General features: G+C 45.5%; 2 protein-coding genes across 2 annotated transcripts in view; one reads left to right on the top strand and one right to left on the bottom strand.

Annotated features, from left to right (window-relative positions):
• The first annotated feature begins 2,144 nt into the window (after positions 1-2,144).
• On the top strand, positions 2,145-21,786 carry ATP1B1 (ATPase Na+/K+ transporting subunit beta 1). The gene is made up of 6 exons (XM_019548836.1): positions 2,145-2,441; positions 6,119-6,247; positions 14,550-14,705; positions 15,699-15,883; positions 19,093-19,173; positions 20,375-21,786. The coding sequence occupies exons 1-6, from the start codon at positions 2,342-2,344 to the stop codon at positions 20,639-20,641; spliced, it is 918 nt and encodes a 305-aa protein (XP_019404381.1). The 5' UTR covers positions 2,145-2,341; the 3' UTR covers positions 20,642-21,786.
• Positions 21,137-23,275, bottom strand: part of NME7 (NME/NM23 family member 7) — a 144,020-nt gene continuing 141,881 nt past the window's right edge. The window contains exon 12 of the mRNA XM_019548833.1: positions 21,137-21,898. Coding sequence (XP_019404378.1) covers positions 21,866-21,898 — 33 coding nt within the window. The 3' untranslated portion in view covers positions 21,137-21,865. The remainder of the gene's footprint in view (positions 21,899-23,275) is intronic.

Genomic DNA, 23,275 nt, shown 5'->3' with positions numbered 1-23,275 from the left:
CAGCTTGCTAGTATTTATGGTGTAATAATAGAGTACACAGATTTTTAATGACCCTTGAATATTTGCATATACTTTTTTCCCCCTTTCATGGCCTTAGTACAGGGTGATGCTGATTAGACCAATTAAGGGAGGTAGCACAATATAATCCAAAGGACACTAGGTGCTGGTTTGAAACTATGCAATCCTGGTTTCTTTGCTCTGACACTAATCTACTGGGGGACCTTGAGCAATTCATTTCACTTCCTTGTGCTTCAGTCTACCTACCTGTAAAATGGGAATGTTAATACTGCCCTTGTGTGAAAAGCATTTTGAACTGTGGGAAATATTGTTGTGAGTGCTCTGGACTGAAAAAGGGAGTACTCAGGGTGGGTGGAATGAAAGCAGAGAGTGTTTGGGTGAGAAGCCTGGGAATACTGAGTCCTGGGCTAGATACTGAGGGAATACAGGCAGACATAGGTGGTAGGGGTGTACTAAGATATAGTAAGTGAGGGGTGAGCTAATTTGCTGAGCATGAAGGCATGAGGTTTCTGGGGGGGATAGGGGACTTAGGTTTGATGGACTTGCTGCTTACCTGTCCTATTGTGGTAGCTCTTGGCACAGTACTGATCCAGCCACAGCTTGCAAAAGCAGAGGGAGCTGAGATATGGCTCAGGGGGAAAAAAAATCTAATGGGAGTCAGGAGCTGTGATCTGCTTGTACTATTTGACCATGTGCTCTCCTGCAGCCCTGAGGGGAAGGAGAAAGAAAATGGTGCTTCCATTCTTGAAGGTCAAATAAGGAAGGAAGTGTTTCAACCCTAGTCCCTCCCCTCCCTAAGCCTTCTCACCTCCCTTGGTCCCTGCTGCTTTACCCTTTTTGCCCCCCCGCCTCACTAGTGCAGTTGAAGGCATGCACACTGAAGGCAGGCACTTCCTACGCTTTGTCACCACTCACCCAGGTGCTGCAGACCTTTCCCAGCTAGAAACTCAGAACGGGCAGCCCTCCTTCCGCAGGTGCAGGCTATGCCATCTCCTCCCCCTCTTAACAGGTGTTCCCAGCACTCAGGGATGAGGCCAGGACAGGCATGTTGTTCACACGGTGTGTTAAACACCTGCCTTTACAGGCCAGCAACCTGGAGGGTGGCAGAAGAGGGAAGAAGCCACAGAGACCCGTGCCCAGAAAAGGGCACAGCAGGAAGAGGAGGCGAATGCCCAGCCTATCCTGGCCCCATTGTAGCTGTCTCCTCAGCCTCTGCCCGACTGCTGCAGGAGCGTGGCCACGTGCAGAAGAGGCTGCAAAGAGCAAATAGTTCCAAAATATGGCAGGTGTCCCCATCCCCCCCCACCCCAGCAGATAATCTCACCTCCCCCCTAGCCCTCCCCTCTTCACCCACTTCAGTTCAGCCCAGCTTGGGTGTCAATCAGGCTCGGCAGACAAGTCATAGAGAGGAGCAGAGCTGACAGGGACTTCCTGAGGTCGTCTCCTCCAGTGGCTCTCAACTTTTGTTGTACCAGGACCCATTTGTAAACAGTCCCGACCCCGTGCCCCTCGCTCCCGACCCAGTGTGCGGGGCTGAAACTCTGCCAGCCCTCAGAGGAAAAGCCGCAGCTTCCCATGGCTTTTCTCCTTTGAAGGAGGATCCGTTTTAAGAGTGCGTTGGCGACCCTTGCATATGTTCTTGCAACACTGGTCGAGGCACGTTGAGCTAGTCCAGCCCCTTGCCCGAGGCCGGATCACCCCTACCCCAGCCATCCCAGGAGAGGCCCGAGGGGGAGATGAGTCAAGGCCCTTGTGTCATTTCTCAGCAGTCATGTGGGGGCAGGGGCTGCCCCCACCTGAGGGAGAAGCTGTCTGTGAGGCCAGGGCGTGGATCCAGGCCAGGGCACGGTGGGGCAGCGGGTGTGGAGCAGCAGGGAGGGATGTCCCCGCACTGTGGGGCTCCTGCCTGCCTTAGCCCCGTGCCCCCCGAGCCCCAGGAGGCGCCTGGCAGCCGCACAACCCCCCCGGCCCTACACACACATACGCGCCTCCTCCCCCCACCCCACACACACCTCCTCCCCCTGCACCCCCAGCTCCCCCCGCCCAGCAGCGCCCGCTGCCATTGGCTGGCCCGGCCCCGGAGGCGGGGCGAGCGGCTGTATGAAACAGCGGGCAGGGCTGGGAATTTGTCAGTGTAGCCCCGGTCCCGATCCGCGCCAGCCGCCCAGACGTGGAGAGAGCCTCCCCCGGCACGGACTATCCTGTGTGCCCCACTCCCTCGTCTCTTCGTGCGCGGAGCAGCGCGGGTCTGCGGCGCGGGAGCCAGAGGGGAGGGCGATCGCTGGGCTCGTGTTCTTCCCCCGACCCGAGGGGCTGATCGCTCATGGCTCGCGGCAAAGCCAAGGACGGCGATGGCAACTGGAAGAAATTCATCTGGAACTCGGAGAAGAAGGAGTTCCTGGGCCGCACGGGCGGCAGCTGGTGTAAGTGCGGCGGGCGGCGTGGGGCCGGCGGCACGTGCGGGAGCTCCCGGGCAAGGTCGTGCTGAAGGGCATGGCGGGCTCGGCGGGCGGAGAGGCAGGGCGAGCCACCGCCTTGAGGGGAGGGCGCGGGGGACACTCCCCTGGCGCTGGAGGGAGACGGGGCGGGGGAGAAGGTGAAGGGTTAATAATGCATCACCGCTCAAGGTTAGTCAAGGTGACAGCGGCACACCAAGGGGATGGCGAGGCAGCAGGGCACCGGCTCGCTTGGATGCCCTGCTACTCCACCTAATGGTCCCCTCCCCCCCCACGCACGCACTTTCTGGAGGAAGCACCTGAGCCGGCTGAGGAGGGAGCCGGTGCTGCCGGCTGGGGACAAGGGCTCGGGAATGAAGGAGCCCCTCGAAGCTGTCTCCTAGCAACTGGCTGGAACTTGAAGCCAGGCTGCCAGGCGCAGAAAAACGTGCGCCTCCAAGTGCTGGCTCCCCGGCGCCTGGTGCAGTTCTGCACCTGCCTCCCAGGCTCACCTGCAGGTGCATTGCAGTCTGCGCTGCGCTGCCCGGGGGCACCCTGTCTGAAGGTCGCCGGCACCGCCATTCGGTCTGGCCTCCCCCGTCTCTTTCCTTCCGGCTGCTTGGATTCCCCCAGTTGCAAGGTCAGCCAGGTCTCGGCTCTTTTGGCTTTGGCCCAAGAAACACAGGCAGCTCCAGATCAGTCAAAAGAAACACTAAAGGCTATATCTATAGTCTGTTGTCTATATGATAGCTACTTAAATGGCTCCATAGACCACCTACCTTCCACTGGTGAAAGTTACCAGAAGGTATTACTTGATTACGCCACTCCTCCGATTACCCCCTCAAAAGGGACCTGGGGGCAGGCAGGGGGGACCTAGCATCAGGCTGGGGTGGAGATCATCCCACTCTTGCCTTAATAAACAGGGAGCACATCAGCATCTTGGAGCTGAGGGGGTAGACATGCTTGTCCTTGGGGAAAGGGCAGGCTGCCCTTGGGCTCTGTTCTCGCTTTCCTGGGTTCCCACCAGCAAACCTGGGGTCTTCCTGTTAATTGTAGACTCCTAAGAAGGGAATCGCTTTGTTAGTGGTTGCTACCATTCCTCTTGGTTACATTTTTTTTTTTTTCTGTGATGGAAAAGGGACCTGAGAATTTTACCACGGCCTGCAAAGCTGGTGGCTCCTGTAGTGCCGTGAATAAGGAAATAGTTAGGCCAGCATGAAGTGATGACTAAAGGTTAAGACTATATATTTATTAGATGGGTACAAATACGATGAGGCCATATACATAAATTGTAAAAGCCTCTTAGCCAATATTAGGGTGCCTGCCAACTGCAGCTGGCCTATGTTGAATCTAGCCCCTGTTGATTTGACCGAATGAGGATGCCATGTCCAGAGTTGCCAGATCTAAAATGGACAGGCAGCAGGGTTATGGCTGGCTCATGCTGTGTGGCAGTGTGAAGTGAGAATTGGTGTATGAGTATGGAGGTGTATCTACTACTTATGTAACCTGAGACACCTTTTTTAAAAAGGATAAACTCCTTACCACAAAGTGCCCTAGTGAAATACCAAGGGCCGGATGCTGACTGGTGCAGTTCCACTGAAGTCAGTGGCACAACAGCATCCCCTATGAATCCAGCCCTGGTCTAAAAACCAACCTGTTGGCAAGTGCTTGTTTCTTACGGGAGTTCTTCAGCTCCGTCACTGGATTTCCTGGATAGCTTCCAATAGTTCAGTAGACACTGTGTACATTGTAAGTATATGAGTCTCAACAAACATCCTGTTTGGAGAAACTGGTCAAATATTCTGCCTCCTAGCACTGCCCTGTTGATGTAATGAAAATCGGAGGTGGACAGACAGTCAGAGGCAAGCAGACACTGCAGCATTCTTGTTTGGCTTATTACAAGAGCACCTCCTATGATCCTGCTCTGGAAAATGTTTCCAAATGTCTCTGATGTCACAGCCACTTGCCTAATGCCTTTTAACCCTGGGTGCCTTGTAACCCTGGGTGTGCTGAGATTTAGTGCTGCACAGCTGAATTCACAAGTTTTTCTTCCTCGTGCAGCAAGGAAGAAGTGTGGGTGGGTGGGTGGGGGATGGGACAGGACATAATTTTCTGCGTGATCCATGACCGTGTCAGTCTGGTCTTGCTGGTTGTCTGCCCCCTGACCCTGGTGCTGTCACTTTAATAGATTTACAATTAATAAAGCCAAGAATCAAGTTCTTTTGTAGTGGTTGTGCTAGTCTGGTAGCTGTGCATGTTTTATGATGGGGAGGAGGAGCTTTTCTCTTCTCTCTTGGCAACCTCTGTTCTAACTTCAAAGCCTGCAGATGAGCCTTTGTTTTTACAGTTGCAATCAGATTAGTGCATTCTGAAGTCAAAAAGGACTTTTTTTGTCCCTTCAGATCATCTGTTATCTCTAGCACAGATTTCTTTGCTTTTGCTCCGTCCTGTTCCCTTCATTAGTATATAGTTGCTTGGCATGGGGCTGGCTTATCCTTCCTGTGAGCTGACTTGTGATGCCTAGTACAGCATGTTACTGTGCAGTTAATCACTTGAGATAATCTTTGTAAACTAGTAACTGATATCCAGATTCCCCAATAGTGTTTGGTGCTTTCTGGTTTCTTCTAAGATGAGTTCAGACCCCCCCCCCCTTTTTTTTTCCACAGCAAAAATTACTTAATCAGTCATTGTTGTGAAATTGACCATTTAATCTAGTCTAGTCTTAATATAAGCAGGGTTTGTCCAATTACAGTAAATCTTGGTGGTTTTTGGGCATCTGGGGGAGCCAATATGAGGTCTAATATATTTGGGTTTTTATCTATTTTTCTCCTGTTCCTAGAAAATCTTCTTGATTAATAGGCATTGAGATGGAGAATCACAGCTCTAGGTGAATCTGAGATGCCTTGAAATCTTTTCAGGAGTGCTGTGGAGTGCCACCCCGTGTTACTACTGTTAGGTGTGCAAACATGATTCACAAGATTTAAACCTGGAGGTATCAAACAGGATCTATAGCATTAAAAACATTCTGACCTGCTATGGACTTCCTGAGTTCTTTGCAATAGAAGAATTGCTCTGTTGCATTTCTGTAGTCAAAAAAACAAGTGGAAACTAAGAGCTGGCATTTTCCAGGGGCGCCTTAAGTCTGAGGCGTGTCTTGAGTCTAAAGAGGTTGACAACCACTGACCTAGAGTTTTGGGGTCAGCTCTGCTTGAGACTGGGACCGTCGGGGTGCTCACACAGGGAGAACTCCCAGTGGACTTCTGTAGGATTTGGACGGCTCGCTCCTTTAGTTCCTTTGAGGCACGTTGCCAGGAGACGGGCACACATAATAGATGTGTCCTTCACCACACTCGCTCTTGTTTTGCCCCACGTCAGCAGGGACTAGTGCTAGTGGGTCAGCCAGAAAGGGGGCTGAAAAACAAATAATGAACTTCAGATAGCTTTTAACTGAGAAATCTTTGACTTCTAGTTTGTAAAATGTTAGGCCATTTGATTGCGATTTAATTTTCCCACCCCCACTCCCTCCCCTGCATGTCACTGACAATGTTGTGATCCATGTATGTTTGTAGTGTGGGGCTTTCCTGTAGAAGTGGGAAAAGCTGGCTTTTTGGCCTAATCATGTGACTGCATTCAGGCCTTGACGATCCTTCTGTTCTCTCCTGCAGTTAAGATTCTTCTCTTCTACTTGATTTTCTACGGCTGCCTGGCAGGTATATTCATTGGGACCATTCAAGTCATGCTGCTCACCATCAGTGAATTTGAACCCAAATACCAGGATCGAGTGGCGCCCCCAGGTAATATGAGAGCAGGTTTACACACACATTGTGCAATCCTTTTCAAGCACAATAATTTAATTGCTCACTGGCAAGGTCAGGGTGGCCCTGTATTCCACTGCTGTAGCATGTGGCTTTTATAGGGGGTCTGGTGCCTTACCACAAATGCCTTCTGTGCCTTAAACAGTTGATGGGCATGTCCCCAGCCTCCTACACTAAAAGCGTTGTCTCTTGTTGACCTTCAGTGAAAATTGCGAGTGACCACACTTACAACAAAATGTCTTCTTTGGACATTCCTAAAACATGCCCTCAGGGAAGTCATTTCACTTTGGTGCCATGTTTTAAATCCATTTATAACATTTTGGGGAAGCATACTAACCTCATAGGATTGTATGAGCTTTACTTTTCCAAGGGTCTTGATTTATGGAGATACAGAAAATCCCTTGTACTTATTGGGGTTTAAATTAGACATGCGGGCAACTGGGAAGTCTGGGAGGGAAGGGAGCATGTATCCAGTGTACAGCCTGTATCCTTTGGAAAATACAGCACCAGTTTAAAGAAAAAATGGTTACATATGTAATGTCTGTGACTAGTTTGTCTTAAGAAAGAGCATACAGAATGACTTGGCGATGCATCCTGTTCCTCTTTTTGTCCCAACCAGCAACTATTACGCTGTCTGATTCCTACTAAAAAGTCAGTGACGTATGTGTGTAGGAGTCTCACAACTGCAGCTTTCCCGCATTACAAATGACCTTGAGGGTGCCTAGCACTGGGGAATGGTAACAGTTTGTCTGTCTCCACTTGCTCAGTAAACAGTTCAGAAGCTTTTAATAACATTGGTATTTAAGTGACAATTGGGAAGCTCCTGGCATGTTGCCAGACAAGTCTGTTCCAGTACCCTACAGCATTGTGTGGGGTATAGGACATGTAGTACTTGCCTCGGACTAGCATGTCCTAACCAAACAAGGAATGTTACCCAGACAATATAATATTGTCTTCAAGCAAAAATGTTGCCCCCCGCCTTCCCCCAATATTCCCACCATAATCAAGTTATAAAGGATAAAACCTGGAACAAATATTGAAAAACTAATTTTTGTATTATTTTAGTGCTACTTATAGCTGTATTCTAGGCACTGAGGACAGTACTCTCTTTACTTCATGCTTGGCTTTGACAGCTGCACTAATGTGCCTATAATATGGCAGGAACACCCTTTAAAAAAGAGAGAGAATCCCCCCTTCCCATCCACACCCACCCTCTGACTTGATGGAGGGAATTTGAATGGCAGCTTCACAACTTCCCAAAATCAGTCTGTCACATTTTATTGAAACTTGAAATTTTTTAATAAAACTTATTGAAATTTTGTACTTATTGAAACTTATTGGTGTTTTCAGTATAATTTATTCTGAATTCTAACTCCAGATTAATTTTGAGCTGAAATTTTGCCTAAGACCTTTAACCTATAAAGCAGGTACTAGGCTTGCCTTGATGTTATCAGATGGTTGTGCAAAGGATCCCTTGAAACCAAACACCTTCCAATTTTTTGTTTTTTAAAGATGCAGCTTAAGTCTGTTACGGCTACTGAATAAAGGCTGAAGGCATTAATTCTTTGCAGACTCCATAGACGCCAACATGGCAAAATATAGCTACTAGAAAACATTACAATGGGCTGTTCTGTAAATGGGAGTTCTTCCCCAGGCATGAAAATTTTAGACTCAGAAAGCAAGGCAAATGCCACCACACACAACATCCAAAGCATTTAAACCCCCTCAGTGTCCTAGTGCTAAAGACTCTACACTGCAACCATGCTCCTTCTGGATTAGGAGGACTTCTCATGGAAAAAGTTGGCAGCTGCAATGCAGACAACAGACAGTGGGGGCACCCTACATGCCAAGGAGTGGGTGACTGTTCTTACCACCTGATGGCTGTCTCATCTCTTTGCTAGACTAGAAACAAAGGGTAGCACTGAACCCTTCCCCTCCTCATAGTGTGAGTTGACTTGGCACCAAATAGTTGTAATTTGGTCATGAATGCTCAACAGCTTGGGCACCAAGTCTGACTTACCACGAAGATGGAGGCAGGGCAGGAGAATGGGACCCTCTCCCTCTTTTTCAGAAGAAGGAAGTAGAGATCAGTAGAATATTTTGGGTTTTTTTCTAAACATTATTAATAATAATATTATTCTATGGTGCATCTTGAGTCTTTCTCTCCCTTCCTCCACTCTCTCCCCCAGTGAGTGGTATCACTCTAGATCACTGACAACAAAAATTACAGATCAATATTGTCCAGTGAAGGACATGGTAAGTCCAGTTTTTGAGGACTTGAGGGCAGTGGCTTAAATTGACTGGAAGTATCTGCTAAAGGCACCAGAAACGTGATTGGGAGCAGGACTGGGAAACCTGATTTCTCTTGAAGTTTCTGGCACTAACTGGATAATAACCCCCTGGGCAAGTTGCTTAAACCTTGTGTCTGTAACACGAGGGTGGGGCAGGGGGAAAGGAATTAAACTTGACTTTTCTGTTGAGCACTTTCAGATCTGTGGAGGAAAATACATTATAAACATCTGGATTTCATGACTGCTGTAGAAGTCATGCTGCAGTTTATTTGGTGATACTGACATGGGGACAATGGTTCAAGCCATAAAACTCCACTGTTGTAGTGAAATGCAATTCATATGCTAATTACTGCTTGAGTGCAGCACAACAGGAATGCTTGCTCACTGGAGGGCAGTTTCAAGTCCTGCACCTTTCCATGAGACTTAATTGTCTAGGGCAGCGGGCTCCAAACTTTTTTGATCGCGCACCCCTATCATTAAAAAAATTTCGAGCACGCACCCCTAATATATGTATATTTATATAAATAGAAATGGAAGTTCTAATATTTTCTTCCCACACCCCAATGGATCGTCTTGCGCACACCCCACTCTGGAGACCACTGGTCTAGGGGGACCAAGAAGAAGTAATCAGCAGCATTTTATTGCCCTTTACTTCAGCTGCAGCAAACTCCACTTCCTATTAGAATTCCATGTGCATTGTATGCTTAACCCTTCCTATATATTGCATTCAGAGAGAGGATTTAATAGCTGTGACAAGTAGGAACACTGCAGTTTGAGATAGCAGATGTTTTTTTCTATTGTGCTGGGGCTTTATCGCTTTGAATTTCTGGATACTCTCAACCTGGCTGCTTGCAGGGAAAAAGGAATGCTCCGCCTGTTGAAAGGGATGAGACACTGACTCAGAGAGGAGATTTTTCTCACCCTCAGAATTTAAAAGTGTTTCTTGCCCCTTGTTAAATGGTTTCTCGCCATGCCTATGTGAAGTGGTATAATGGAAATGCTTGTTCTGGTGCCTAGTCTCCGATTGGCTCATTTTGCTTAGATAGCAGCGCTGGAATGAAATGGAGGTCTGCCAGTGCCTTCTATAGTGGGCCTATATGTATCCTAGGGAAGATTCTTTGTAGGAGGTGCAACATCTCCTGCTTCTTCTGCCTTTCAGTGCAAGGCCCAAGTTAGATAGAGAGGTTGCTTTGGTTGCCCAGGCAGATGGATTTCATTGCATTGGAGGAAATGAACTGTAAGGACTTCAGTGGTGATGCTGGTACGTGTCTGAGAGTGACTGCAAAGTTGGCTCCTGACTCTACTAGTTCATCCCTACTTAACATGGGATCCTTAAACCCTTGAACTTTTAGATATTAGCTTATATCTATATCTAAATAATACACACACACACACACTCTTTAGGTCCAAATGATCTGACCTGGATACCCAAACCCCCAAATGCCTTCCTTTTTTAAAGGAGTTAGGCTCTTTATATCACAATTTTTCTAATAATTATTCTTCACTTATTTTCACTACTTGAGTTCACTATTCACCTATCTGATATTAACATTGCCTCCTAATAATGTAGTAGCCTACTGGTATGTAATTCTGAGATGCTACTCACCAGTCACAGAGGACAGTCTGTTTTCATAAGCCTTCTGGCACTATGGTACTCTGTTCCACTGTTAATTTTTAGTGAAATGGTCCTGACAGGAACTGGGATGTACAGCCAAGGAGACAAACTAATGGAGGGTGGAACTTCACTGGAATTTGTTGTCAGTTCTAAGTCTTCGTTTTGAAGAAGGCTTATCAAGAAATGGTTTCCTTACTGGCCAGCCAGTTTCTAACTGTTATTAATCCTTTTGTCCTTATAGCAAGCTCTGAGTGCCCCAGGTCGTTATGTTCAGTAAACATTGAGAATGGGAGTGACTGTTTCCTTTTCACTGTACTATATTCTTATAGGAAAGAGGTCAGCCTTCTGAGGTGTACTGTGTCCCCTTTGCCCTGTCAGTATTTGGCTTCCCATTTCCAGTAAGCATGCCACTTTGTTATATGGTGGCTCTTCAGAGCTGGGTTCATGGGCTGGGCTGCTGCTTCCTCAATGAGAGCACTGAAAAATTGATTTTGGATGGGGAACTGTCAGAAACTAGGCGCACCTATACATGAGCAGCAAGGCTGCTGTGATGTGTTTGTAATTACAGCACATCAGAGCAGATGCGATTAATTGAGTCTGGTACTGGAGCATGGTAATTACCGTGCTTCAGACTCCAGTATCTCGTGTATCAGTATCCCCATGCTTAAAAATTGTGACAGGAGCACTTTTTTTTTTTTAAAACTAAAGCTAGTTTGAGCTTTAGTTAAGGAGCCCTTGCCCCCACTGATACACACTTGAATTAGAGAGGCTTGTGGAACCACCCTAATTAGCACCCCCCTGTCCCACCACTCCCAGACCATGCGTATAACTGCCCTAGCAGGCTGGAAAACAAAGAAGAGGGAAGTGCTTAGGCCTCAGTTGAGCTCAGTGCTTTTCTGCTTCCTCATTCCAATCTGTGCTGTCAGTAAGGAGGGAAGGGCTTTAATTTACATGAAGTAGCTCTTCAGTGTCCCCATGGAGATGCAAAGGGCATTATTCATATTGGAGAAATAAGACTAAGTGAGGCAAAATGGAGTCTTGGGCCCCAAGTCATGAGAGCATGCTAAGTGCAAGCCTGCTGTTAACTGCCTACTTATGGCCTATTGATTTTTCTCATGTGAACGTGCTTTGTTTCAAATGCGTACCAGTGTAAGGCTTGATTTTTAGAATGAAAGTGGCCTTTAACTCTTTTTTGCTGGTATAATTTATTCACTGGTATTGGTACCTTGTTTTTTTTTTTGTTTGGGGTTTTTTTGCTTTGCTTTTGCTCCTTGTTACACTGGCACTCTTTCTTTCTTTCTTTTTGCCCTGCACACAGCAGCCTGTAAAGGGGGAGGTGTTTGATGTGAGGTTTTGACTTCCTGAACAAAGGATGCCTGTACATGAGCTGGGAGGCTGTAACGACACGCTGTAATTCCAGCAAGTGCCATGCTCCGGTCAGCCTTTGCGTCTTGTATATCAGTGTCCCTGTGCTTCAAAATGGCAGTGGAGCTGTTTTATCCAAAATTCATTTGAGCTTTAGATAAAGTGCCCCCACTACCATTTTAAAGCATGGGATGCTGATACATGAGACACTCTGGACACTTTAATTATACACCCCTTCCCAACCACCTCTGGAGCATGTGTAAAAATGACCCAAATGGATAGCCTGAACTGTCTTGTTTGATTTGTGACTTTAAGCATATACTTTTTAAGACAAGAAGGTTCTGCCATGCTTCATACCTTTTGAACTGCATTTTTACCAGAAGGGAAGTGCCTTTTAATAACTTTGCTAGCATTCATCTTTGAGCAGGGGGTTGGACTAGAGAACTGCCTGAGGTCCCTTCCAACCCCAAATTCCTATGATTCTAAGTATAAGGAAAACTTGGGAATGAGGGTTAAATCTACTTACTAAAACTGAACACAGTACTTTTAGCCATAAGGTCTTTTGTGACTCTTGCAGAGCTACCGGTTCTTAAAAAGCAAGAGAGTATTAGGAAAGATACTTGAAACAGTAACTCTTAATGTGGGGGTAAGAATGTCCTAGTAAAGAAGGTACCTTGTGTCTCAGCTTAGCCAGATTGGCTTTTGTTACAGTTTGTGCTGAAGAGAGATTTGAGAGAAGGCTAGAGCTGCTTCCTGGAATAAAACTTGACACCACAAGCGGTCCGCCTGGGCTGCCCCCCTCACTATTTTTGTCTACTGGATATTGCTATAGGGACACAATGTAAATCTTTGTCCTAGGTTACAAATTCTGACCTGCAGGGCAAAGGCTGGGGCAGAGCCAGCTGAGGGAGGGCTGAAGCAGAAGTACTCCAGTGACTGCAGGCTTTGCAAAGCCATAAGCCCCCATGGGCTCAGGCCAGGTACTGAGCTGTGTTTAGTTTGCACTGGAAGAAGCATTTGGCACTATCCCTGTCTGATCATTGACCAACTGAACAGGAGAGGCAACTAGAACAGGACTTGGACCCTATCCAGCACAGGATACAACAGAGGCAGCAGCAAAATTTGCATGAGCTCCAGTTCCCGTTATGTTGAACTCCAGCCCATTAGTTATGCCTTGAGGCATTCAATTAAAATGTGACCTGAGAGCAAGTGTTGACTGTTTTGTCATGACAACGAAGGGACTTGTTTTCCCTTCATCTCTATGGGCAACTTCTCTCTAATTCCCTCTGCACCACAGGCAGCTGTGTCCTTCCTACCCACCTCCAGTCCTCCCCTTTGGAGCAATGAACAGAGCTAGATATGGAGTCCTGAGTTCTGGACTCCAAGGGTGAGTACTAGTCACTTTCCCCCAGGCATGGCATTTGCACTTAACTCGCTTGATACGATACCTCAGATCTGAGGCAATTGGCGGCAAGGATTAGCAACCACAGGGGTTTAGGAGCTCATTCTGGACATTGAGCTGAAGTTCTGATAAGGGGGGGCAGTGTGTGTGTGTGGTGTGTGTGTGTGTGCATGCGTGCACACTTCCACACAGCATGGAGGGGATTAGAACACAGTTTATGCGACTTGAACACTATACCAAAGCAATCTTTTTTGGCAAGTCCCATGGAAGACTTAGGCTGGAAGTTCTGCCACTTAAAGCTTATGAACCTAGACTTCCAGAGAGCCTTCCCTGGTAGGGGCTGTATCCCCTTCCTCCTTTCACCATCTTTAATGAAGCCTGGAAGGGAAAAAAGCTTTGCACTTACTTCAAAGTAGATCTGTCAGGGTTGCTGCAGTTTGAAGATAGTAATGTGTGTCCCTTTATTCATGAAGGAGGATCATGCCAGGGGAGTGTGAATGTTGGCTACTGTTAGCTTTCTCCTTGCTCTGCCTCTTTTGGTTACATCCTCCTGAAGGCTGACCCAAAAATCTACATTGTGCATAACTTCTTGCTCCAGACCTTACAGCCTGCTTACAGAGCAGAAGCAGACTATTGGGGTTTGGTAGTGGCTTCAGGTACTGCTGGAGATGTGATAGCCTGTCCTTTCTGCTTGTTGGCACAGAAATCTTCTCATTGAGGGTGACTATAATAACCATACTTGAATTTTTGTTTCTGTGACCTGAAATTGAGACTTTCAAAGTATTTTGCATGCCTGAAAAAGGGGCCCCTCTTAATTTCAAGTTGAGTTATTCCCCGCCCCGCAAATCACTAGTCAGTATCAAGTCTCAGGTTTTGCTTCCCATATTCTTGGCTTCCTTCGTGGATTCTGGCTGGGTCCTTTTATATCTTGCAATGTTCAGTCTGCCCACATAAGGCATTTGATTTGCTGGACAAAATTAGCAACAAGGGGAGGAAAAATATTCCAAAGCACTTAATTGACATTTAAAATTCAGTGGCACTTGGGCTTCTTGGTGGGTCACGTAAGATAAAATGTTCCAAAAGCCCTTTGCTGTAAATTCATGAAGGCTATCCAGGTTCTCGGAGGTCTGGGCCTGAATCCATGTGGGCCACAGGCCCTCTCCCCCTCCCGCCAGGCTGCACAGTGTGGATTCTCCCGCTGCACATCTGCAATGCTCCCCCAAGTACATGGACTCCTCTGTGCTCTGCCCAGGCTGCACGTCACATTGTTTCCCCAGCGTGCCCCATCCCTTACCTTGAGCTCCCACCACATGGCAGGTTGCACCTCCAGGTTTATGTAGAAGGATCCTGTGGCTATGACTTGAGCATTGCTCTGTGTGGTGGTATCAAGTGTTCTAGGCCACTATCAGAAGTGACTGTTGAGTTGTCTTGTATATTAACTGCAAATCTAAAGACATAAGCAAACTTCAGGGTGCTGTGTGTACAAACCTTGAAGTGTGAAATGTGAAACTAAAAAAATAATTCCTACTTCATGCAAGATTCATATTGTGGCCTTGAACCCATGCAACTTTGGAGTGTATTTAATATTGTTTTCTTCTCTTATCTTAGGATTGACCCAGATCCCACAAGTATTAAAGACAGAAATTTCCTTTTCTGCCTCTGATTCTAAAAGCTATGAGATGTATGTGAAAGCCATCAACCAATTCCTACTTACATACAGTGATGAACAACAAATGGGAAATGTCGCATTTGAGGACTGCGGTGGTAAGTGCCCTTGAAGATATGGAGTTCTGATTGTCTCCTTGGTGCTGAAGGATCTCTTGCTTAGTCTCTTAACCATCTGTCCAATGCTGGTCATGAGTTGCTGGTGATGCTGTACACTTAAACAGCATCCTCTCCATAGTCGTTAACAGCATGGTGGTAAACATTTGCTTCTGAAATGGATTCATGGTTTCTCATTACAGTAGTAGTTCTCATAGCAGAAAGACCAGGGTTGTGCCAGAGAGAGTGGAGCATCAGTGCCAAACTGAGAAGCTTATAGGTGGCACACCTGGTCTTGGCCTTACTTGCTTTCCATCCAAGGCAGTGGGAGACCTGCTGACTCCAAGGGGAGCAGAATCAGGAGCATGCTGGAAATCCTATCCTGTGCAATCATACTGGAATTAAGAGCTGTTGTCAGGGCAATGTCCCCATCATGGTGTCTAAATGCCCTTAAAATACTGTTCAGTTACTAGTTGAACTGCATCACCTTGTCTATGTGGCCTGATAGGAAACTGTTCAGAGCATTTCCTCTAGATGTTCATTAGCTCCTGCTGAGAGCTTTCCTCTTCCTTCCTTCTATGCTCTAGCAGGCCCACAGCAAAGGTGAGAGCTTGTCACCCAAAAAACCTCACTAAAACAGTGATGTGACCAGATCATTTTCCTTTATTGAGAGAGGTGGCAAACCTGGGTTTTGGCCCTAACCAGATCTGAGACTGGCTTTTTGTAAATATAGCTGGCATTAAACAATATAACAAGCATCCCTTTAATGAACACTTGCCAGCTTTTATTCTCTTCTGTGTCCAGCCAAAGTGTGATCTATGGCTGGGACTTGGTTGTAGGGTGATCTTAAAAGGCGGTGGTGTTGTTCTTGGAGTTTTTTTTAAGTATAATCACTCTGCTCTTGCTTCTCATATGCCCACTGCCATTCCTGCTCTTGTTCCTGCTTATGTGTGTATGTACACACCTTTTTTTTTTTTTTCTTTCTTGCCCTGGTAGAGGTACCCTCTTCATACAAAGACAGAGGAGAATATAAGGCAAGTCAAGGTCGGAAGAACGTCTGCAAATTCAAACGCGACTGGCTGGGGAACTGCTCTGGAATACATGACCCCACCTACGGTTACAAGGATGGCAAGCCATGCCTCATTATCAAGCTCAACCGAGTTATGGGCTTCAAACCTAAGGCAAGTGCTGTGTATGTTTGTGTGTAGTAAGTTCTTCTTTCTAATATTAGGACTGGTGGTATGACTTGCTGATCTAGGAAAAACACTTAGAACTTGGCTCCAACGCCAGGGTTCTGCAGGGCGAGGGATGTGAAAAGTTCACGTGCTTGATCAAGAACTAACATAGCTTTACTAGCAGAACTCCTGGTGTGGATGTAGCTCTGCCAGTAAATCTGGTGTAGTCCAGAAGGGAGATGACTCTTGTCAATGGAGCTGCACCCACTCCAGGGAGCCTGGCTGCCTGAGTGCTGCTGCCATAGGTAAAACAGCAGCTATCTCATATTTCAGACTTAGCCACAGTCTTCCTGACTCTGCTTATTAATCTGCTGATGGTTTTTTTTGGTTTTTTTACATGTATACTTTGCGGGTTTCAATAATGTTATTAAACACTTTTTAAGGTCCTTCAAAAGCTTCTATGGAAGCATTTTGTAAATTGCTAATGAGCCACAACAAGTTCCCATATTAATCGCTCTTCTAGGTAACTTCCTTGGTCCCACTGGAATCTGCTAATTGTATTGCTTTTATAATGTGTTAGCTCTTAAAGTGGCACAAGATTTGTCGCCTTCACATATACTGTCACACGACAATGGCTGTGCTATAAACAGACGTGGTTCTTACACCAATCTGTTCATCTGTCCCCCTTCTCCCTGCCAGCCCATGGCATGCCATATTTATTCCCTGTCAGTGGAACATGGCATTTCCAGAGCTGGTGGCATGAGACTGTGGAGGAAGAGAAGTTTCAGGCCAGCTCTATTGCTTCTATATGGAGAAAGCTCTTAGGCCTGAAAAGTCCATGAGATCATCTCATGGTGCCCACATGCAGCATAGACAACTTGCTTTCACCTAGTTATTCCCACTTGGAGCCTAGCACTACTGAATTTCAGAGTAAGCATGTGATACCGAATGATGGAAAATGTGAGCCTTGGGTACTGGGGGAGTGGCACGCATAAGATGAGGGTTTGCTGCCTAGGGGGAGGGCAAATGCAAATGATACAGAAAAGGCAGCCCAATGTCTGCATGTGGCATTCTGACAACCAGCAAAAAAGGGAAAGTTGGTGGTTGGTGAGCAACTTGTAAGGAAATACCCCCGGTTGGATTTTTTTTCTTGCCTGAGAAGGATTACCATAGACCAGTTTTAAGCCGTGGCTCCTCTGGTCTAGTACCAAAGATCCTCAGACTTGCCCAGAAATTAGGTACTTAGTCCTTTGAGTTTATTTAGGTGCCTCAAATGCATTTAGGTGTCTAACTCCCATCTTTCTGAGGAGACAAGGGTGACACAATCCTACTGTACTTAATCTGCTTGGTGAACACTATCAAGGATAGGAGGATGGCAGCTTGGAACCTACTTACTTTTCTCTCTCTCTTTCTCCCGCTCTGATTTGGGAGGGCCCTGTCAAGGTTCATCTTTCTTACTTTACCATGATTTGAGCATGGAGGACCACATGTACACATGCTGGTTCTTTCCTTTGTTGGAAGGGCCCAATATCTAATTTCAGGTCACTTTGCTCCAATGTTCTGGGCTAAGTGACTCTGGGGCAGTGGGTCTCACATACTGCCAGAGCAAGTACTGCTTTCTTGGGCACCTACTTGATGCTTTCTCTCCTCACCTCTATCTTGTACTGTCCCTACAGCAACTTTGGAAGTTGCTGATGGGGACAATTTAGCTGCCCTCTTGGACTACTAGCTACATCCACTTCCCAAGTGGTGTGGGTTTTCAGTTGGGACCTATGTCTTCATAACACTCCAACTTTGTAAGTCACTCCTCAGCATTACATTCCTGCTAGGAACAGCAGAACTTCCAAGGCACGTGGTACCAGTCAGTTGCACAGCTATTCCTAGTAGCAGCAGTAGCTTGCTTACCTCTAAACATTTCCTCAGACCAATTTGGGAAATTCCATCCCAGCTCTTTTACCCTGTTGCTGGGGCTTAGCACTACTAGTCACCACTTCCATTGGGAACTCTCTAGTTGTAATCTAGTGTGCTCTGTACAAATAAAAAGTAAAGCCAGCTGTGGGGGGTCTCTGTGCAACTTGACCCTTTAGGTGAGAGCTGTGCATGCTTTTCAAAGGTGCTGTCTTGTCCTTGTGCCATAACAAGCATCACTGAGGGGCATGTGATGTCTCATCACTTTCTCTTTTGAAAATTGCACTAAGGTTTTCCTTCCATCCTTCTATATGCCCTGCATTAGTACTAAATGGTCCATCTCTCAAAAGGACCCAGTGGCCACATCTAGATGAGTGCCACAGACCTGTCTGCAGTGTGGCATACTGCACATTCAGGCATTCTCCGTGCTACCTTGCAGCTCGGGGGAAGTGGGGAGGGGTTGACTCTGAGAGGTCCCAGGGTCACAAAAACCCACATGGGGAAAAACAGTAGGGTGGTGCACGTGGCAGCAGTGTGCACAAACCAAACCACAGCCTAGCCAGCCAGAGCCACAGTCTGGCAACGGACCAGGCTCCCAGCTGCAGGAGCACCATGGCTGCAGCTTCCCCAGCCCCTAGGACCCTAGGTAAAGCTGCTGGCAGCCTTCCCTACCCCACCCAGGATAACCTGCCATGTGCCACAGCATGCATGGCACAGGCATTGCCTGGGGACAAGTAGCAGTGGCACAAGGTCTGCTGCTGCTACTTATCCCTAGGCAACCAAACATCCATGCTCATCTGCACGTGGCCAGTTTGTGTAACTTTACTGAATCTGCCAAGGTAGGCTGCTGAAAGTGATTTGCAGGCTTTATCCCCTCAGACAGGTTCCTAACTCTCAGAGAAAGCCTTTGTCTCTCAGTCAGTAAGAGTTAAGCATCAATTTCTTTTTGAGGATCTAGGTCTTCAAGGTTTCTGTGGTGTAGACACAACTGGGCTCACCTGCATTCCACTAGCAATTAGACTGTGCTGATTCACAGGCCTGTTTACATCTCAAACGATGATGACATGTAGTGATGCCCTGAAAATTGCTACTGATGCAGTGCTTCAAAACTATGTGACCTAGAAAGAAATCTGGGTCAGCCTGGCAAGTTAGCTTGTATCTCACACTGAGCTTTACAGCCAGAAATTGAACCTGTGTGAGCTAGTCTTGAACCTCAGGAAGATGGGGTGTGTTGGGAAGTGGGATATAGGGATTCTGGGAACAGTCTTAAATGTGTAACATTTCCCTGGTTTGGCCTTCTCTTTTAGCCTCCACAAAACAGCTCCCTCCCTGAAGACCTTGTAGGAAAATTCCATGAGAATATCATTCCTATCCACTGTGCTGGCAAGGTAAGTGGGGAAATGCTACAGAGTAGGGAAAGGCTGTTTAGGTCTCTTGTGTTAAATTTTGGACAGGCAAACAGTTGCTTCCTCTTATGAGAATCCAATATCTTTCAAAATGTGGAGTGGAAATATCAAATGTTGGTTCTCATCAGTCCATTGCAAAGGGCAGACTAAGTCAAACTCATGATATGCACCATCCTAATTTGGTTTTGCGTTGACAGATTCACAAGGTTCAAAGCCATGCTCTGGGGGTGGAGGAAATTCTGAATTTGTACTGTTTATTCTGGCATGGACAGAATTTATGTTTGCCTCATTCCTGAAACATGAGCCAGCTCTAATTGTCCACTCAATTATTTGCCTTTCTGCTGGCAAACAGGTCCAGTCCTTTATACTGGGAATATCTTCCCATTAGGAACTGGATTGAGGCAACCAGCTCAGACACTGACCAAAGAAATGGTGACTGAAAATGACTGCTGACCTAATCTGCTTGGAGAAGGATGAACTGGAAACTAAAGGCATCCTCTCAAGCTCTTCAGCCAGCTAGTTCTCAAAAGTAGAGGCTTGGCTGCAATATCTGTTCCTAAACATATGGAGCTGTTCACACAAGCAATGTGTGGAGACCTGACTGAGTGGCAAAAAGTTCACTTTCTGAAATATTTCCAGCTCTTATTAAGAAATAGCATGTTTCTTGTCAACTTTTCTAAGATATTTTAAAGACCCAAGGAAGGATACTATAACACTTGAAAGCATATCTGAATCTTTTCAAGCCATGTAGTTGGTTCAGTAAAAGATACCACTCACAAACTTGTCTCTTGCATATTAAAATCCCAGACCTTTCTTGTGCGTAAAACTGATGCAAGTGGTCAGGGTGGAGCAGTGTGGATTGTACCACAACTACTCAATGGTTCAAGATGACAACAGAACTGCTGAAATTGTAGAGAAGTACTTCTTAAAAAGAAAAAAAAAAAGTAATCCTGATGTCAGATATGTTTTCCCAAACAAATTCTACTTTTTTTTTTCCAATTTATCTAGACCTATTCACTATCCCTTAGGATATGAAAATATTCAGTGCAATATCCAGAATGCAGACTGCATTCAAGGGCTGAACAAAATTCAGTTGCTCAAAGATCAGTGGTTGGATATAGTGCTGGAATTTGCTTGCAAAATGGTGTTTTACTTATTTTTTCCTTCCTCCCCCTTTCTTTAGAAAGAAGAAGATGTGTCTAAACTAGGCACGGTAGAATATTACGGGCTGGGGGGATTGCCTGGCTTTCCTCTACAATATTACCCATACTATGGCAAGAAACTCCAGCCAGATTATCGCCAGCCCCTGGTGGCAGTGCAGTTCACTAACCTGACCTTTGACACAGAAGTCCGCATAGAGTGCAAGGCCTATGGTGAGAACATTCAATATAGTGACAAGGACCGTTTCCAGGGACGCTTCGACGTTAAATTTGACATAAAGAGCAGCTGATCATAAGCACCATTTTTCTTTCCCATCCTCCTAGCCATTTAAAAGTTTAAAATAAACAAAACAAAAAAACCTACTAGTCTTGAACAAACTGTCATACGTATGGGACCTACACGTAATCTATATGCTTTACACTAGCTTTCTGCATTTACTAGGTTAGAATGTAAACTTAAAGTGTAGCAATAGCGACAGGAATATTTAAATATTTATTCTACTGTAAATGATAAAAGAAAACAATTGAGCCTTGGGACATGCCCATTTTTACTGTAAATTATGATTCCATAACTGACTTGTAGTAAGCAGTGTTTCTGGCTCCTAAGTATTGCTGCCTAGTGTATTTTATTTAGTGTACAGTACTATAGGTGCATACTCTGGTCACTTTTTTTTTCCAAGCCATGTATTGTATCTGTTTTCTACTTTTCTGTGAGCAAAAATGTTGGTGTCCAAGGTGTAAATACTCCATGGGACTAGAACTGGCATGATACTCTAATTTTTTTTCCCCTCTTAAACATAAAGGCCCACCTGTGAGACTATTTAACAGCACTCCATAGAGCCTTCTTATTTTCCTGTAGTGTTAGGGTATTCTTATTTGGAGGGGTGGCAGGGAGAACTAACTTAAGTAAAGCTAAAAGAAAACTAGGTGATTGTATACTGTGCTTTGTAGCGAATGCTGTCTCTTTCCACCTTTTCTCCTCATCTTCCAGTATGTTGTGTGTGAGACCTGGGTCAGGCTATCACTCATCAGTGGTAGGAAAAAACTATTTTGCTTTTGTGTGTATTCTCTCTCTTTCTCTCCCCTCCTCTCCCAAGGCATCACACAGTGTGGTGCTAATGTCTTTATTGAATGTTTTAACCATTTTCATGGTGGAAGAATTTTATATTTATGCAGTTGTACAATTTTATTTTTTTCTGCAAGAAAGTGTAATGTATGAAATAAACCAAAGTCACATGTGTGAAAATAAATCTTTATTTTAAACTTTATAAAAGCAATGCAGTACCCCATAGAATGGTGTTAAATGTTGTCTAAAGTGCAAGCCTCTATGTTCTAACATTATGTAATAATAGCCAGGAGTACAGTGCTCTTGTTGATCTTGTATTTCAGTCAGGTTAAAACATTGGAGAAATAAATGAATGAACACACACACACACACACACACCTCTTTGTGGCTTTTTTTCCTCTTCGGGAAATGAAACCATAGCCGTTTGTCCATGTTCTGCTGTTTTATTTTAATTGTCAAGAATCTTGAAAAAATACTGAACCTGTTTAAAAAGAAAATTTTAGTCAGTTAACTTCACCAAGGCTGTGCTTGGAAAAGATTTAGATGGTGCTATTCTTTGTCTAGATAAAATGTAAAGTCAAGAATGTTCCCTTGGATCCCAGGATGTTCACTTGATTCTGAAAATCTGGCTGTATCTAGTCATCTTGAAAGCTTTTGTAGTTGAATAAAGCACGAGTCATCCTTGTTCACCCTATAAAAGCTGTGTTTACTACTTTCAAAGGCTGCACGTAGTGCCATACCAAGCATAATGAAGGAAATCTCCCTGATGCTCGAAAGTGAACTTGCCTTTTTTTAAGTAGGGAATGGCAATAAAGTGAATTTGAAAGCTTTTAGCTCCATAACTTTCAACAGGGCATAGAACCAGCTTTGCTTTTTGTAAAGTAACGGATGCATCACTGACTTTTACTTTGGGTACTACTGCTGACTTAGCTGTTGCATACTAATCTAAAGCAGCAACTCAGTGGTGGTATTTACTGAGATTTCATTTTTTGTTACTGTGCATGTCATGTAATATGAGATCTGCTACTATGTCAAAGCCCAAACTTCTCAAATCCCTGATGGAAACAAATAACATTTTAAAAAATAAGGCCTAATTGACATCCACTAGAAGTCAGACATCACTACCTACTCTGGAGCCTTTACTAGAAAGTGTGGCATGGACATCAAATCAAACGCTGATTATTCATGGTTACTTCAGACTTGAAGCCATAATAGTGGTCCATTTGTGGTTCACAAGAACATGGACATCCTTATTTTCATCTCTGAAATGGTGTTTCTGCTAATTAGGCTACTTCCATCTTTGACACCTTGGAGTTGGAACTGAGCACTCCCGAAAAGGGGAAGGAAGGCTGGGGTATGGGGAGGCAGGGAGAATCTGGGAAGGAGAGAAGATCTCACAACCTGATTCAAAAAGATTAGAAGAGAAAGAAAAGTACCTTTGCAAAGCCAAGAAGAATGGTCCAGATTTCTTATTCAGCCCATCACCCCAGAATCAGACACTCAAAGTAAATCAGTGATGCAACGAAACAGCATTTGTTTCCAACAAGAGAGCACTGTGACTGTCTATTTTAAAGAAACTAAAACATACTGCTTTGGAGCTGGCCTGTTAATGGCCAACTGTCACCCATTAGATTAATGCTGCTGCTTAGATAGCATAACTCGCACTGAAAGCATGCTTGGGGGAACTGCTGGAGAGGCGGGACCATTTGCTGGGTACCAGACATCTCAATCTTACGTAAAAACATTCTAGCCATGGCTAAGCAAAGCAGGACGTGGCTAGAACCTCACCCCTACCTTATCGCATGTTCAGGATGCACATTGTAGCACACTAAGAGTCCAGTCACAAGCTCTATTGTGC

The sequence above is a fragment of the Crocodylus porosus genome, unplaced genomic scaffold, assembly GCF_001723895.1.
Source record: "Crocodylus porosus isolate Cpor-Errol unplaced genomic scaffold, CroPor_comp1, whole genome shotgun sequence".
Lineage (NCBI taxonomy): Eukaryota > Metazoa > Chordata > Crocodylia > Crocodylidae > Crocodylus > Crocodylus porosus.
This window is presented reverse-complemented; position numbering and strand designations above follow the sequence as displayed.